General features: G+C 37.3%; 1 protein-coding gene, 2 long non-coding RNA genes and 1 pseudogene across 3 annotated transcripts; 2 read left to right on the forward strand and 2 right to left on the reverse strand.

Annotated features, from left to right (window-relative positions):
* Positions 1-1,038: 1,038 nt before the first annotated feature.
* LOC145220662 (uncharacterized) lies at positions 1,039-2,270 on the forward strand. The gene is made up of 3 exons (XR_013858250.1): positions 1,039-1,089; positions 1,791-1,956; positions 2,119-2,270. It is a non-coding gene; the product is annotated as an uncharacterized LOC145220662 (long non-coding RNA).
* A 703-nt stretch (positions 2,271-2,973) lies between these two features.
* On the forward strand, positions 2,974-3,475 carry LOC145220001 (uncharacterized). Its single transcript, XR_013857938.1, has 3 exons — positions 2,974-3,100; positions 3,228-3,298; positions 3,415-3,475. It is a non-coding gene; the product is annotated as an uncharacterized LOC145220001 (long non-coding RNA).
* Positions 3,476-5,601: 2,126 nt separating this feature from the next.
* On the reverse strand, positions 5,602-6,833 carry LOC145219271 (uncharacterized). The gene is made up of 2 exons (XM_080086655.1): positions 6,048-6,833; positions 5,602-5,619 (listed from the first exon to the last, which is right to left on the reverse strand). Exons 1-2 carry the CDS (start codon positions 6,831-6,833, stop codon positions 5,602-5,604), a joined length of 804 nt encoding a protein of 267 aa, XP_079942781.1.
* A 6,403-nt stretch (positions 6,834-13,236) lies between these two features.
* Positions 13,237-18,711, reverse strand: part of LOC145219272 (scavenger receptor cysteine-rich domain-containing protein DMBT1-like) — a 10,497-nt pseudogene continuing 5,022 nt past the window's right edge.

The following is an 18,711-nucleotide window of genomic DNA, read 5'->3' on the forward strand; positions in this document are numbered from 1 at the left end:
CCTTACAACTTACTCTCCCCATTGTATCCCAGAAACTACCCCAACTACGCTGGTTGTATTTGGAGATTTCAAATGAATAGCAGCAGAACTTTGGTGTTCCATTTTTCCAAATTTTACATTGCGAACTGCTGCGACTCTTTATACGTAAGTGTCTCAACGTATAACATATCCTAAAAATCCAGGAGAGGGAATCCCAAAATGAGAATTTTTTGCGTGTAAAATGAGGATAGTGCAAAGAAAATGTGTTTTTTCTCCCATTTTTTGAAAGGATAATATTGTTGACGCATATAATGTGGAAGAGTGGAAACGGCTTTTCATCTCTATAAGATATTCTGACATACGCACTGAATTAATAGATGTTTTATTTTATTTTGGTAAACAGGATTTTTAGAATGTTTATTATTTATTCCAGTGCGGATTTCAGTGAGTTCCCTTCCAATATTAAGAAAAGCAAGAAATACCTTTAAAGTATCAAAAATCCAGATTTTCAAGCACCTAATTTGATTATGAGAAACTTGCGGCTTTAAGGAAGTATGCGGCCTTTTGGGGCAACAAGTGCGACCCTCTGCGGCTAAAAATTAACATTTTTATTGTGTTGAGTTCAAAAACGAAGCGATATTAACATTTTTATTGTATTAACATTTTTATTGTTTTTAGTTCAAAAACGAAGCGGGTATTGTGGACAAATTTTCGGGGCGGCTTGGGTCATTTGATTACACGGTGACAGCAACAAGTCTCACTATCTTGTTTGTGAGCAGCTATAGTCATAGGTCGAGTACTGGATTTAGGGCGACAGTAGGTGAGACAAATCTCTTTTTAGGCGCAAAATGTAAACATGCAAATGATTAAAATACACTTGAACTCAGCCAGCATGCGTTATAGGTTAAGGGTGGTCTGAAAATAAATTTTCAATATATGTTTCAAAAACTTGAATTAACAAATTAAATTTGATGTGTTGAAGTAAATTTTAATCCACAAAAGGCAGAATAGTGCTCGAACTTCTATATTTCGTTCACAAATTGTTTTTTATATATATACAGTAGAAACACAATCATCAGTTGAATGTAGGACTGAAAACTTGATCATCAGGTAGGTTACTATTTTCTTTTTAATTATTTTGTGAAATTTATTGATAATTGTTGAAAGTAATATTCAGAAGATTGTTGAAAAAATTGTAGTACTTCAAGCATTTTGTTGTGCTGCCTGTTTTGTCATCAGCCTGCAATTGCTTGTTTTTTATTGATTGAGACATCTTTTACTTATCAGCAATGGGTCTTCTAATGGGATGCCGCTAGAAAAACTGCAACATAGTATAGATGTTTGGAAAATGAAAAAAATAACTGGTTGTCTAGACGGGTGACATTAAAACGCTGAATGGGCGGGATGGGCGGGATGGGCGGGACGAGTGGGCAACCGCTAAATATCGGGTAAATTGCTGACGGTTAGTGCTATTAGGGTTGGGTTGAGGTTTTATAATAGTATATGAATCAAAACAATGTCCCTGCCTAAAACTTATTCAGCTATTTCCTGACATTCGGCAAAAATGCTATGGCGGGAGATTGCCTGACGTCTCAGGCGCAAGATGTTTAACTCGGTTGCGGAATGTATCCGGCGGAATTATTTTTAATGATTTTCTATTACAAAACCTTATCCCAACCTTAATAGCTCTAACCGTCAGCAATTTAACCCGATATTCAGCAGTTTTCACGACGTCCCGCCCATTCAGCGTTTTAGTGTCACCCGTCTAGACTTATAAAATGTACATAAACTTAACAATCCAATATTCGCAGAGTAACAGCTTATCAACAGAACAGATTAGATTACGAACTCGACGACACTCTTTACATCGCATTGGACAGGGATACCTCCCTTTCTCAACTCAATGACAGCTGCAAGGTCACGGGGTCAAACCCAGTGTTTACGTTTGACATTGGCCAATGCAAAGGTGTTTTTAAGGTAAAATTGGATTTTGTTCTGAACTCATAGACTATATGTCCTTATTATTTTTTAAGACAACATTATCCGTTTGGGGGTAATAATAAAGTGTAATAAGCTTTTATTGCTGCATAATAAAAAGCTGCCAGCTTTGAAATATGTAATTTTCGTGCTCTTATACAGAATGCAAACGGTACGGTGTCGGTGTCTTTCCTGATCTGGAGATACCTAGCTCCATCCCCTGCAGTGATCCAGCGTGACGTTCAAAACAAGCTCAATGTGACTTGTTTATTTGACGCGAACCTTCTTATCTCGTCATCCCAAATTAGTACACAAATCGGGTAAGGAAAAGAAAAACAAACCATTATATAACAGCTATAGAGTGGCATTCGGCACAAGACAACATGTACAAGACACACAGTAGGTGTCATAAAACGTAACACGTGGTCTTTTGTTGACAACACTTGGAAACAAATTGACAAAAGTAAAACAGGATGTTGCACATGACAAAAACATCCAACCACTCCACGAATGGCATACGGCTGTGGACACATTACACACGACACAGAACACATAAATCTACCCTTGGCACAATACACCTGCCCCCCACGACATGAAATACGGTAAAACTATATCACATCTGCAACATGTCACAAAGCATGCACCCAACAGCACCTGCCACACTATGTATGACACGGATCACAGTTTGTCTGTCCTTCTATTTTTCGGTAATTTCGGTTGTTATGTGCACTTTGCCATATTAGGTGGCAAAATCGTTACGGGGTGGCTTAGTACTTCTCAGATAATGCCAAAATGTTGTGGAGAGGGGGTTTGTATTGCTTTCTTTTGTAGATACAATTTCTGATACAATCAAAGCACAACATGATGATACAAAAAAGGACAGAATTGATTCTGTACGTTTCTAAAGACATGGTTTTAATGAACTTTGTTATTTTGCTTTTAAAAACCCCGCGAGCACCTAAGGAGTTAAAAACAGTGAGCTGTTTGTTAAACTTTTATATGTTTTAGATTTGACGAAATTTTTGAAATTTTCAACGAATGCTTCAACGAGAGCTTGCCCAGAGAAGTAACTGTACCCACCTACATTTTTGCTAAACTTAAACTTGATGAGATCTCTGCAGCCGATGATTACTTTATTGTCCAGGTGAATTGAAAAAAAAACTGCTTTTTGTGCAAGAAAACATTGCATTCTTTGATTTAATATACATTATTCTGGCATCTTTGGTCTAGTTTGCAATTTATACTTGAAAGTGGAATACCTTTTTGCACAGCTGGAAGGCTGTTGGGCGACACGCAATGAAAACTCCGATAGTTTGCCGAGTTACCAAATTGTACAAAGCGGGTAAGATATACTTGAATTACCTCAACACATGTTTTTCTTAGTAGCGAGTTTATTTGTTTAGTGATTAATTTTGTATCTGTATTTCACTATGATTAACCCAGCATCGAAACTATTAGATGCGTTGCGCCACCCAGTGGAGGAGAGGCTGCCGACGCGAAGGCGTTGATACGAAATTACGAATCCAACTTTGCAACTTTCAAGCTGATGAGCTTTGTGTGGACAAACTTTACCGACGCAGAACAATTTATTTACATCCACTGCGACGTGACCGTCTGTCATAATTCAACTGGACAATGCCCTGGACAGGTGACTTGATTAAAGTAGAGTTTGTACTTGCAACAGAGAATAAAGTTTAGCAAAATAGTGTTGGTCGAAAAAAAAAGGTCAAGGAAAATGATATGTTTTTTTTTCAGAACAAAATTCCTGAGTATTGCTCTAAAACAATCGAGATAGTATGTCTCTAAATAACTTAAGAATTTATTTGGCGTTTGTGTCCAGTTGTAGCATTAAAATTATTAGTGTGGAATGGCTTTATATTCTGTTGCTTCCATACCAAAGTTTTCTAGGTTCGTTTGCCAATACGGTTTATTTCCTGTCACCAGTTGATTTTATGTGGCTAATCAGCAAAAAGGCTGAATGGTCCGGCGCGCCTGAATCATAACATAACCTTGATAGGAATTCGACCCCCATCCTATTTGGAATCCGAACCACAATAAAAATACGAGGTTTACTGTGTGTAGCTTACATACAAATTTGAAAGTAATTTTAACCCTTTTATTTGGTTGGAGTGCGAGCAACGGTAAATATTCCGCCACAGGCTACGCTGTCCTATCTTGAAATCGCTAGGGATACCGGCCCTTAATCGGCCTGGAGAACTATGATGTAAATATATGTGTGCCGGGATGGGCTTAATTCTGTATGACGCCTTCAATGAAACTGGTGTACAATGAAATATCAATATTTGTATGATTCTTTTTGCAGTCTTGTTCTGGTAAGAAACGGCGATCTGTTGAAAACAATCGCCGCAATCAACTGCTTTCTGCAGGGCCAGTACACATTGTTCAAGATACCGCTTTCCAACTTGGTAAGACAATGAGAAAAATTTAATCTCTTTTCTAGATAATATTGCTGATACACGTGCTTTTGCTAAACGAATTTGTAGTTCTAGCAAGCAAGTCGCACCTCTTGGGGCATAATGACATAAGTTTTCGAAACATTTTCTCGGTTTAATATACTGTGTCTTGGTGATTGATTAGTTGGATGTATATGTGATTAATTTGACTGCTAACATTACCAACCGCACCTTTTATTCGATTTTCATAAGTTGTTTTAAAAATAAGACTGTAACTAGCATTAAAGGACACATATAAAAGGCAAATAAAATAAATGTTTGTCACAAAATATATTTCATGAGTTCGAATCCCATCACTTGTTTTCTTTTTTTTTGTATCCGCTAATCAATCAGTACAGTTCTTCCCATATTTTTTGCTATATTTGTTAATTATGACTTTTTGTCTCTTATACAACAGGAGAAAGAAATGAAGCGATGGAAGGAGCCGGCAACAGCTACCAACTTGTGATGTTTGTTCTTCTGGCTGTGATTGTTATTGGAGCTGGTTACATCGTATGGGGCAAACTGACCCGGGATCGCAATGCGAGACAAAATCGCCAGTAGATGATTTTTTTATTATTCTTAGCATGGCATTGTTTGTATGCATGTAAAACTGTTTCTTTCTGAAGATAAAAACAAATAACAAATTAAAGCTGTTTTTCATAAAGCTGTTTGTTAATTTAGTTATCAAATAAATATTATGCATCATTTCACTTATTACATGCATCATTCATAGCTGACATGAAATTACTTTGTCAAAGTATTGTTGTGTATCTGTTTAACTGTTATATACTGTACAATATAATCAGATGGGGTCAAAACTGTGTCCTTTGAATTAGCTGATATCATGAGTCAGAAAAAAAAACATTGTTAAATATTTTAGCGTGGTAGCCTGTGTTGAGCGAGGTTATATTGGATTTTCGCACAAACCAGGTTATAATGATCTCTGTATTTTTCGTTTTTTGTTTTGAAACACTATCTGTTTATGAGTATCTTTTGACATGTGGTAGAAAACCACTGGTGGGGCATAATCTAGTGGCTTATTTGTTTATGCATTCATGCCAGTATCTAAGTCTCATTGTTTTGAGTTCCATGAACGTCAATCGCTGCAATCGCATAACCCACGCAACAATCGTGACGTAATAAAGAGATAGCAAACAGTAAACAGGAAAGAAGGCGTTGATAACTGATCTTAACCATTGTCTTTGTACTGCCAAATGATTAGCAAAGAGAAGTTAGTTGTATAAGCTATTGCTGCGAGGCATAGTATCAAGTTTAAAGAGCTCTTCTGGCAAATGTGATTTTATTCCGACGTTTCGACGTCCTATACAGGTCGTCTTCATCAGGGTAAATAACACTGAATGCGACTAGTACAGTGCACGATAAACAAAGGAAAAAAGGAAAAAAAGAATAGAACGCAAGCACGTAACAACGCAACGAAAACACCGCGCGATAACAAATGATTGACCCTCTAATCAGGTGCCTGTAGCACGCTGGAAGCATCACGTCTGTTTTGATGTTCATTGTTTTGACCCGTTGGTGAATATTCCATGACTCAAGAAATAGTCTTTTCCTGTAGTCAGGCTCCCGGGCCACAACAGAAGCCGCATTAAAATCCATACGGTGGCCTTGTGATACCGCGTGATTGGACAGGGCCGACTTCTTTGCGTCGCTGTTGGCAACATCCCGCTGATGCTCTTTTCGGCGGGTGTTGAGTGACCTTCCAGTCTCCCCGATATATACTAACGGACACTCGGCGCAGGGAATAGAGTATACAACACCACGTTGTTCAAGGGTGTCGATTGGATCTTTCGGGTGACTCAGTAGCTTGCGGAGAGTATTGGCAGGTTGAACGCCAACCGCTACGCCGAAGTCACGCAACATACGCCGTAGAATATCCGTCAATTTCGGTATGTACGGAAGTGTCACAAAACCCTCTGTTTTTGGATGGGTCACCTGTTTGGGAAACGTTGCCCGTCCATCACGGAGAATCCAGTTGGGGTAACCGTTGTATTTCAAGGCTTTGCGAACCTTGGCCAGTTCCGCCTCGCAGTCGTCGCGATGAGTGCACAAGCGTCGTGCCTGATCTTTTAGGGAACGAACCACCCCTCTTTTCTGGTATGTGGGGTGATGCGATCGAAAATTGAGATACCTGCCGGTACTCGTTGGCTTGTGGTACACTCTCGAGTACAAGACGCCGTCATCGGTTCTTGTGACTTGAACGTCTAAAAATGGAAGACAGTTTACCGATTGGAGTTCCATGGTAAACTGAATGCCTGGTTGCGCCTCGTTGAGATGCTGTAAAAATGCCTCAACCTTGTTCTTAGCAATGACACAAAAAATGTCGTCAACATATCGCCGCCAGAATCTTGGTGGGTTGGCAAATGTTGATAAAGCTTTTCCCTCAAGCGCTTCCATTGTCATGTTTGCGACAACCCCGGAGATAAAATCACATTTGCCAGAAGAGCTCTTTAAACTTGAGAAGTTAGTTGGTTGGGTGAAGTTTGTTTTGTGACGAGCGTCTGTTTCGTTTCAGTGCTATATATTTTGCAATTGGTACCTTGCTTTAGTGAAAAAAAGTATCATTGGCTGCTTTGCATACTATGGGTTCATGTTTTTCGAGAAACGTGACAGAAACAAGAAAACATCAGGAAAAACACGAGTTTTGCCACAATGGTAAGTCTTTCATCGATCAGTGAGATTTTTCCGTTGTCCCAAAAATTAGCTCAGTAATGCCAGTTGTAACGCAAGTACCAGTAATGTATATTATGTTTTTTTGCAAGAATTCGTATGTGAGATCTCTGAAAATTAGAGATTTTGAATGATGTGAGATTTTTTTATGTCCCGTTTGCTGGACGAAATTGGCAATATTTTTTACCAGCTTACATGAACCGTTGTCAGTAGATACGATTATTCTCTTTTGCGTAGATACGGTTAGACGTCCACTCTGGTGCTTCAAATTAGATTGAAAAACGCGCATGTCAGATCTCAACTATAGGCTTCTTCCCACTAACACTCCACACAAGGTTCCAACAGTTTACTTGTAACAAATCCCTTGCTGGCTTCAATTAGCAAGATGTAGTTTCTTCAACGGAAACCAGATGGATAAACTGGCGGACGGTTTTCAAAGGAAATATCAGGGCATAAACACAATAGAAAAATGCCGGTCTAAACAATATCACCGTAGCTTTTGGACGAGGACTTTAAAATAGTTATTTGTTGGCGAGCTACGTCATACTGCAGGTAACAAAGTACACTTCAAATCAGGCATATTGTCACAACAAAAGGTTTAACAATACAAGACGATGGTTATTGGCTAATTATTGACAAAGATACACAAGCAAACAAAACAACACTTACCAAAACAACTTGGTCATGAATTGCTGGCAGACTTTAGACCAGCGCTTCCCAAACTCGGGTGCGCGGACCTTCAGGGGTCCGTGAAGCAATTTTGCGGGGTCCGCGAAAAGGTTGACGTGCCTCTATAATCTCATTTGGCGTCAATTTGTGTCATTGAATAGGTTTAAATCAAAGTACAATTAAAGATCCACTGTCTCCATTACTATACAATAGATAGCCTTTATTGCATGGCAACTATCATTGTTTGCGCAATATCGTAATGTTTTCTGTTTTGTCTGTGAAATCACCAACCGTCTTTGGATCGTTGTTATGTGTAATTTTGCATACCTAATAAGCTAAAATTCTGTAAATCAACTTTCGTATTGCTAAAATACACCTTCAGGCTTAAGGTCCGCGCGTGTCCTCGATATAATGGCAAAGTGACCGTTTTGCAAACAACAACAACAATGAAAACCTTTGAAAACCACTAAGTTAGAAAGTTATTACATTCAAAAGAATCGTGACTGTACTAGTGTACTAGAAGAAACAATGGTTTTGCTTTTTTTCTATACCATTCTTTGATTTTTTATAGGGCCGCGAAATATCAAAATAATTGCAAAGGGTCCACCAGGCAAAATTTTTAGAAGAGTTTGGGAACCGCTGCTTAAGACGTTAGACAAAGAATTAATTCGTAACTTAACAAATATATTAGTATCATGTTTATGTGTTTTTCCTGCAAATTCCTTTTTGTACAAAAAGCTTTTTTTATGTTAAAATGTGTTTTTCTTTTTGACAAATATGGCAAAGACCTGTTTTTGTTTAATTTAGTTGAGAAAAAAGCGATAAGAATAAGTTTGAAGAAGGAACCAGGGCATCCCCCACCACTTACTATAATCCCTACACCAGAAATTGATGATAATGACGTGAGTAGAGTGGATAGAAGGTTTATGGTTTAGGTCCTTACATACTAGAACTAGTTTGCAAATATTAACAATGCGTAGGAGACCGGCTTAACTTGGTATAACGCCTTATTGGGCCTGGCGTACTTTGGTTTGTACATGAGTGTGCCGTGATCGCTGGTCTGCATGACCGCTACAGAATTCCAGTATGAATATATGTTTAACTAAGCTATGTTGTTTTTATTGCTAACTTTTAAATCTTAGGAATGGTCCTCTGCATCAACACTGAACGAGTTTCATATGCGGGTGAGAACATAAACTTCATTTGCTAACATTCGGAAATACCTGTATTATATTCGGAAATAACATTCGGAAATAACGATTATATTGTCGGGTGTGTTACCTGTCGTTACTTGTGACAGTCGCTTTTACATCTCAAAAGCAGCAATTTCGTAATTGGACGGAGTTTCATTTAGTATTACTACATTTACGAACAAGTAAATTACGCTTTTTAGCGTGAGTAAAATGGATAACAAATAAGGTGTAAAATCGAACATAATTTATATGATCCAAATATAATTAACCAACAAAATACGAAACTGCGCGTTTTTATAATATCTCTGTAAAACTAATTTTGTGGTGAACCACTAAATCAATCCAGAAAACCTAATATTGAGAAAAATATTCGACGAAAAATAGTTGGCTGAAACTGCGTGGTTTTTGTATTTTAAATGTATCATATTCAACCAAGCTAACTGGTAAAATATAGCTTTTAAATACTATATAAACTCCCAGAGATAAAATGTTGTAATGAATGTCCTAACACTGTGATGTGTTGATTTCAGGAGACGGAGTCGGCACGTAGGAGGGTAAGTAAAAATTATTTGTTGTTTTAAAACATGCAACACTGTTGATAGATAATGTCAATTTCAAAGACAAATTTTACAAAAAAAGTATGCTTGGGGTTGATAACCACCGGTTAATGTTTGTTGTGTATTTGGTCACCAGTTATATATTTGCTGGCTGTTACAAACCAACAAAAGACAAAAAGTTGTAATAATTTCGTGAACTCCATGTTTTGTTCCTTTCAAGAGATAGAGTTGGACTCGAGAGAGAAAGTGAGTAAAAATTTACGTTGTGCGGTAAAAACGCAAGTCTGTTGAGAGATAATTTCAAGTCCAAAGACGATATTGCCTTTCTTTTTATCCGCATTACTTGCAACATCCTCAACTATTAACCACGCTAAAGTCATGAAATAAAAGCAACGGCGTGCAGTCTAAAAAAATACTACATCATCATCATTTTATTTTCAGTTGCGTACGCGGTTGTTGCATGCAAATAAAATATAATAGGCAAGCAACTGGTGGATGGCGAAGGGACCATATAGGTCATCAAGTCAGCCACCCGTGTACAGAAATAATAATAAATAGGCAAAAAGGCTCTAATACAGCGCTTCCCAACATTTATGGTGCGTGTCCCCTTCATAACTTTATCCCCTTCATTTTCCAAGTTGTGCCGACCCGAAGAATAAAATTAGTTTGCTATTTTACAGTTACATTTAAATATCCGAAAATTTAATCCTCACTATACTTTTTTCCCTAATCCTTGTTTTTCGATTCATTAATGGTAGTCTAAACTGTTACAAATTACATTTTAGTTTAGTTGACTTTAGTTGAATTTCTGATAAAATTCGTATTGTAAATAACGCAACAAATAACGTAATATTTCCTTATTTATGCTGTCCATTATTAATGCTTCGGATAATTTTATATAAATGCTGGCAATATTCTTTACCGCCAATATGCTTCGGTAAAAATGAAAAAGAATCCATAAAACGTCTTAAAGTTGATATTTTTGGTGTAAACTCAATTCATGCTTAGATCTCTGTGAGAAAAAAGTTAATTTGTATTATTTTTACATATCTATCACACCGATTTCGCAGAAAAAAAAACTAAATATTAAATTTGTGAAATCTATAATCAGTCATACCAAAAACATAAGTCGAACCAAAGCGGCCTGATGTAAAATTTATTTTTGACTATGAATATGACATAATCAACAACAACGTTTGGCGTTACATGATCCGATACAGAATAAAGTCATCTAAGAATCAATGAACAAAAACCAAGAACAGAGTTCATAATGTAAAGAACAAGTTTGTTTCGAGATAAAGCAAGCACAGCAAAATGTGTCCTGTGTTAGAGGGAAATGCCCGGAAAGATTCCTGACGTGGGTTCAAATCCCACAACAGGCTAGATTTGTTTGTCTTTGCCTTGTCGGATGGGAATGCTTGGGAGACCGACTTAACTCGATATAATGCCTCATTGTGCCTGGCGTACTATGATTTGTATGTGAGATTTTTCGTGATCGAAGGTTTGCATGAACGCTTCAGAATCCAGTAGGAATGTATGTTTATCTTAGCTAATTTGCTTTGATTGTTAAGTTTTGATTCTCAATAGCTCTCCCCAGCACCAACCCTAAACATAAACACTTTGCAACTTAGCTCAAAATGCAAAGTAATTATGTGTTGATAGCCAAAACGTTCTAAACGTATCTATGTAGAAGAACGTCACTGAAACTTATAAAGAAACCATCCAAGTAAGAAGCAAAAGAAAAACATTTAGGGTTTATATCTCCTCCCGACCTTTGTAATAAAAGCCCAAAGATTGCGTTTTGTATTGTTCAGGAGGACGTTTATGAGTTCGAATTTGACATGCCGGTAAGTAAAAAAATTACTTCTAAAGCAGTAAGTATGCCTGACCACTTTTTGACCATCATGATTTTGCCAGTTCGAATTTTCAACCTTTTATCTGCAAATTTTTTTTAAAAGTTTAATTAAAAACCAATATGGAAACTATCAATCTAAATCTAAAATCTAAATCGTGTTTGTTACGACAAAAACACGCGATGGCGTTCAGACCCCTGGAGGAACAATGTCTGAGAGTGCAACCAGTTTTTTTGATATTCGTAATTTTTTATTCTTTTCTTTTTAGCTTCCGCGTTTCAGGCGATCATCGTCCAGCTCGTCTGAAGAGGTACAGTCACCAAGTAGTACAACCCTTGGCTACAAACATAATTCTATTTTAGTGAAACGATTTTTAGGTGTAATTTATTCCGTATTGCTGAAACAAGTGTTCCATATTTCAAGTCATGTTGGTCTTCAGTTAATGCACAAACTGTTGGAGTTATTCAAAAGTTGTTTAGAAATGCAAACTTAAGACACATTGAAAATTTCAGATCAAATTTTCTTGTCTAGATATATGTAGAAAATATCGTGGAACCTCCACACAACGTAAACCGACCACTTCCAAACCAAGGTAGGAAATATAACTTGACGAATGCCCGCATATCTACTTTTTGTTCAACTTTTGTTTGCCAATAAGTAGATATTTTTTAGGCCTATTTGCATTTGACATTTTTGATCCTGCTGCACCCCCAGCAGAAGAACCAGCTCAAACAGATGGCGATGATGGTCGAAACCCGTACGATCAGTTGAAACCAGAACAAAACCAACCTCATAACAATTAATGTTTGTATCGACGTAATTAAACCATGCAGCACCAAGGAAAAAGGAAAGTTCTGCAATAAGTTTTTGCACCTATTAAAAGATTAAACGGTCGAACCAAACAATTATACAAATGGGCTCAAAACTGCAGCACCATGCGCACCAGTCGTACCTGGCAAATATTTAGTTACATTGTGTCCTTCCAAACAAAGCGAAGTTGTTGTACGTACCTTACCGTATTACATTATTTTGACCGAAAGTATTCTCGATTGACCATTTAACATTTAATTAATTAGAATGTAAAATGGATCAGACAATAAAAATCCAAACCTGCAAAATAGCATGTCAAATGATTATTTGTTTGTGAATAAAATATAACATGTAGAATGATTATTTGTTGTTTTGTGAATATATTGATTCAACTGATTATAGATGTTTGCAGAAGGTTGGTTTGTATCTAAAACTAAATAAAACGTTGGATACAATCGATAAACTAGGTGGAAGCATTAAGTTGTACAATCAATCGTATACAGTCATCGAAAGAAACAATCCCAACTTGCAAACCAAATCCACCACAAATAAGCTTGTTAAGATTATTTCCTCTCTACATCCAAAAACTTTTTTAAAACTTAACCGGTAAATGTTTTGACCATAAAACTTTATTCCGCCTATGACTGCCATTTCTAATCTTTCAGTTCTGTTAGTTGTTCCCATACATTGGGCAAATTTAGCAATTATTAAAAAATAGCAAGTTTAACTCATAATTAAATGTTTTGACTATAAAACTCATTGTGCCTGTGATTGGAATTTCTAAACTTTCATTTCAGTTTTATTTAATGGTTTCCATGAATTGTGTAAATTCAGCAATTATTTTGAAAAAAGCTCGTTTGAAAGAAAGTAAAATTGTGTAACAGGCAAAAAAGTTGAGAACAATCTTTCAAACTTCGTAATATTTCCTATCACAATTTAATTAGGAGACACATGCTACTCTGAACTGCAGTTCCATGGTTAACCATGGTTAATTCAAACGTGTCAAGCGCAAATGTAACTTTGGTGGACATATAACGAACACACACACACAGTATCAATTGCATCCGATTATATTGTTCTACAGTCATACAAACAAAAACACTTTGACAAGCCATTTTTCGGACAACAATAAAGCAGTAAATATTACATGTACTGTAATGACTAGTTTTAAAACCTCTAGCAAATTTAACAAGCAACGAATTTTAGAATAAATTGCGGAATAATTTGTTGTTTCGAAGAAAATTTTAAGCGTGTTTATGTCGTGAGAAACAATTCAATGTTGAGCATTTCTGACATTTCATCCACAGATCAATTTGTTTATATTCTACTGTAGATCTTGGGCATTTTTGCCCATACGAGGGAACCGGCTCCGATAATTATAGCAGCCAGAAGAACAAACATCACAAGTTGGAAGATGTTGTAAGCGGCATCATTTACTTCATCTCTGCTGGAGTGTCTGCGATAAAAAGAATGTTTAACTTAGATAAACATATATGTGTGCGAAAGCATTTGATACTGGAACTAGAGATTAACACCTCAGACAGACTAAAAATAATGCCACTCTTGTATACACTTGGAAGTGGGCCAAGCTTGCGAGAGATTGAAAGCCAATACGAGAAGTAACTTTAAACTTTGATTCCTGGTTAAGGCAATGTCGAGTATGTTTCTTACACACAAAGCAAAACGAAAAAGGGACTTTAGGAGTCAAGCTATGCATAAGTTTGCCAAGATGGTCGAGTTGTAAGTAAAACCGACTTGTGTTCAATAGTTTGTGGGTTCTAATACTGTCTCGGCAGCCTGTGTTTCCCTGGGCAAGAAACTTAATTTGCATTGCTCCAACCCAGTGAAAATCCACGTATTGCACTACATTAACGTCCCCTCCGCTATAACGTAGTTGCTATAAATCTAGCAGCTCGACCGTGGACTGACTGTTAGTTGACGCATTCAGGCGTTGCAGGCTCATCGAGGATTAAAATAAATAGAAACATGCGAATTATTTGATAATTGAGGCCTAATATAGCTGAAGTAAACATGTCCCCAAAGGTTTTAGTTGATAAATACAACAATTTGAGTAGTTGGAACATAAGCAACTAAAGTATTTGGTCCAGAACTAAGTTAATATGTAGGAAAGAAGAGTTTAATTATTGTCTTGGTACCTTGCACAAGCAAATACTTGGTAGTTTTCACGATACGAACTGGCCCCGCAGAAAGTCGTTGGCTGCGTCCATTGTTGTCAACAGATCGTCTTTTTTTCCCACCACACATCTTCAAATCAGTTTCATATTAATATTTTTTTTCATGTATATATATATATATACTATTAAGGATAAACAAAGCAGCTAAATGGAATCAGAAAAAACTTAGGCATGTAATGGTTTTTCCCTGTTTATTTCAACTAAAGCAAACTTATTGGAGAATAAATTAATCGAATATAATCCACTTTACTTGCAATGATGCAAGCAGCTCGACGGCGGACTTATTATTAGCCTTACACACCACACAAACTCAATTCACCTGTCCAGGGCATTCTCCAGTCGAGTTTTGACAGACGGTCACGTCGCAGTGGATGTAGATGAACTGTTCTGCATCAGTAAAGTTTGTCCACACAAAGCTCTTCAGCTTGAAAGTTGCAGAGTTGGATTCGTAATTTCGTATCAACATTTTTGCGCCGGCAACCTCACTTCCACTGGGTGGCGCAACACATCTAATAATATTTACAAACATTTACGCAAGGTCAAATGCAATGTGCCGTTCAATATATTATGAGAAAGATCACACGTTGCAAATCAAACACAAGTAATGATGTAAAGCTTACCCGCTTACTACAACAGGGTAGTTCGGCAAACCACTGGAGTTTTCAACGCGTGTCGCCCAACATTCTTCAAGCTGTATACAAAATGGTAAATAAATCAAATGTAGAAACTCTATATCACCTAAAAGATGCTTAGTGTAATGCAACAAGTGTAATGTGCATTTTTTATGAAACACGAACTAACATTTAGCAACCTCTGTTACCTTAATGCTTTTGTTTTTACCTGGACAATAAAGTCATCGTTGCTTGCAGAAATTTCATCAAGTTTCACTTCAGCAAAAATGTAGTTAGGCACAGTGACTTCTCCGGGAAAGCTTTCGTTGAAGTATTGGTTGGAAAAGAGATTTAAAGCAACGTCAAAGTTTCCTGTATTCTCAGCAGAAGTTTCAATGGATCTGTAACAAACTTCTACGTTTGAGAAATAAATGGACACGTTCCTGAGGAATTAGTCACATCAATAGACGTCATTTACTGTTTTTGACTTCACCGTTTATTTTCCGAGTTGTTTGACTAGCACTAATAATAGAATAAAAATTAATCAACAGACCGTTGGAGTCTCTGTGCCATGTTTGGCATGTGCTTACACATGCAATGACATGTGTCATGATTATAGTTTGCATTCTACGTGCTTTGCAGCATGTTACATCTGCTATTGCATTACATGACAAGTATTATGTATATGTTTTGCATATTGTGCGCTTTGTTTGCATGTGACATGTTTGGCATGTGCCGTAGATGTCTTCTTACCCGGCTTGTGATTGGACGTTGGATGACGAGAGAAGTAGTTCCGAGTCAAACAGACAAGTGACATTGAGCCTGTTTTGAACGTCGCGTTGGATCACTGCTGGGGACGGAGCTAGGAATCTCCAGATAAGGAAGGACACCGACACCTTTCCGTTCTCATTCTGTTAATAAATAAATAAAAAATATTTTTAGAAGGGTAGCAAGAAAGTTGACAGCAATAAAAAGCACCAAAACTTAATCGTAACTGTAAAAGCATATAGAGCCAATAAATGATAAGCTGCAGACAGTGCACACTGTTTCGACCTATAAGGTCTCATCAGTGCAGCTGGAGACGAGAGATCGGCCGCATTGGCTAGTGTAGCCATTCAACGGCACTCCAGTTCACCAGCTGCACTGATGAGACCTTATAGGTCGAAACAGTGTGCACTGTCTGCAGCTTAATCGTAACTACTGTGGACGAAATGAATATGTGTCGATACATGGTGATGCCTGCCTGTATTTTTACTAAATGACATGTTGGGTGGAAGTGGCTCGATGAAGAAAACAGAAATGAGTTTTACCTGATAGAGGCCTTCGCATTGTCCAATGTCAAACACGAACACCGGGTCTGACCCCGTGACCTTGCAGTTGTCATTAAGTTGAGAAAGGGGAGTTTGCCTGTCCAGTGCGATGTAAAGTGTGTCACCGTGTTCGTAATCTAATGTGTTCTGTTCATCAGCTGTTACTCTGCGAATGATGGCTTTATTAGTTTACATGGACAACTATACAATACTGGAAACACGCCATCGCCAAATAAAATGACTATTTATCAGTATTTAGTCAGCTGCGCAACGTTAAAACGTTGTGGAGTGCAAGACAGTGAGGATTCCACTGCTGGACAATTACTGAGCGCGCAGTAGCTTGTAATAAATGTTTCCTGCTTAAGGCGAGAGTTCTATTAAGTGACTTTATTGTTCAGGATTTCAAAAATAAACAAAAACATGCCTAAAAGCAAAGACAAACTTACGCGATGGTCAAGTCTTTGGTCCTGCACACACTCATTGATTGTTCCATTCCTACAAAGAACTATTAGTTTGCATGTAAGATGTGGTTCTTAACCAATTTATTTTCGTTACCCATTAGAAGAAACCGGGGAGTTTTAACAACGTAAAAAAATTACGGCTTGTCGAAAATTGTTAAATGGCCACATACTGGTAAATCCATAAGTTTTAATTCCTGAAAAAGACTCGGAGTTTATTTTATGAACATATAAACTGTTAGAAACTGTCCCTCCTACAAATTACTGCTCAAACTAAGATTTTTCCTGTTGTTGAAATTTGAGTTCTACCTGATTCAATGTTGACTGTCGCATTAAATCCCTGTGCTTGACCGCTTACGTCGCTGACAAAGATTAATGTAAGAATTGTTGCAGTAACTGTATGATTCAACCCCCCAATATAATTTCCAGTCAATCTTTCCACATTACCTTCTTCATTCTGGAACTGAAAATAAAATCACCGACCAATGTATAAACCAGTGAACAAGTGTGATGTATGTTGTTGTTATAAAAGCTCAAATGTATTTTTTGGTTTGGGTTCAGTTTTTGTTTCGCATCTAAATTCATGCTCAGTCAAATTAATTTCATCGTTTTATATTGGCAGATCTAACTTTAAACAAAAATTCTGTCTTGTTTAAAAATCGGGTGATGCCTGGTTTTTGGTTCTTTAGTGGGATTTAACGAAAATGACAAAACGACAATCACTTACGTAAAGAAAGTCGAATCCATCCTCGATGTTATAAGTGGAGAATTGAAACATCAAGGACGAGCTGCTTTGCAATTGAAATCTCCAAACACACCCAGCACAAGCGGAGTAGTCACCCGGAAACATAGGAGATAACAAATTATACGGCAGGCTGTCAACATCTTCACCACACTCTTCAGCTGAATTGCACATAAAGCGTCAATGGTTGATAGTTACGCTGCGGACGGACAGTGCAGATGGTGCACAAAACTTTGGTTTCTAAACAATTGCCAAATTACTTATGCTTTCAAATCTACTCTGTGTTATGTAAGCTGGGGTGCCGTGTGGCCAATCTCTTGTCACCAGCTGCACTGAAGAGACGACAAAGGTTAAAACAGAATTAACAAGCTGGATCTAAATACACAAAATACATTTTGCAGACTCCCCAAATGGTGGGTGGTCAAGTACATGATCTCATATTTTAGATTAACACATAGTTAAGCTTTTCCGTAAACATCCGACTTACCGGGATCTATAAACACTTTTATTTCGACTGTTGTCAGGTTGAGGACACATGATACATAGACAGACGAGCTTTCAACGATAACCGGAAAAGATAAGCCTCCACCTAACAACGTACCAGCCAATGTGCCCGAATTGTCGATTCCCTCGTATATCTAGATTAAACCTAGATTGTATCTTAGTCAAAAAACATTTACAATTTTAGCAAAAAACATTTAACGCTCTTTTGGTTTGATGTGCTACTTCAATGTAGGTTTTTTCTAGCCTTTTTTGTCCACTTAGATCTTACCTAATGGCACAATAGTAGGTCAGAGGCAATCACATACATACATTAGCAAACATAGGATATCACAAGTTACTTGTGTGGGTTCCAAAATCAACCAAATTAATGCCCATGTTCCAAGTTATCCAATGCAAAAGTGCGTAAATAAGCATAAAGTGAAGATGTTAAACATTTGAAAGATTAAAATCACAAATTTAGTAATAGATCAAAACCATCAACAACATGGCTTAAACTGACGATCACTGTTTGCCTTTTTAACTAGAGTACAGTAAAACCAATGGACGATAAAATCCTTGGTTTAGCATTACACCAGTTGAACGACAAATTTGGTAAAATGCAACCTGGTGGACGAAACACTTGTTCGGTATTTTCTGAGGATCTTAATGCAACTTACAAACAAAACCATTACCGACCCAAGTCATAATATACGAAATTCTACCTGACAAA

Source organism: Phallusia mammillata, chromosome 3 (genome assembly GCF_965637545.1).
Source record: "Phallusia mammillata chromosome 3, kaPhaMamm4.hap1.1, whole genome shotgun sequence".
Classification (NCBI taxonomy): Eukaryota; Metazoa; Chordata; class Ascidiacea; order Phlebobranchia; family Ascidiidae; genus Phallusia; species Phallusia mammillata.

Excerpts from the sequence above, each read along its gene's own strand:
- LOC145219271 (XM_080086655.1), bottom strand. The coding sequence starts at position 6,833 with ATGACAATGGAAGCGCTTGAGGGAAAAGCTTTATCAACATTTGCCAAC.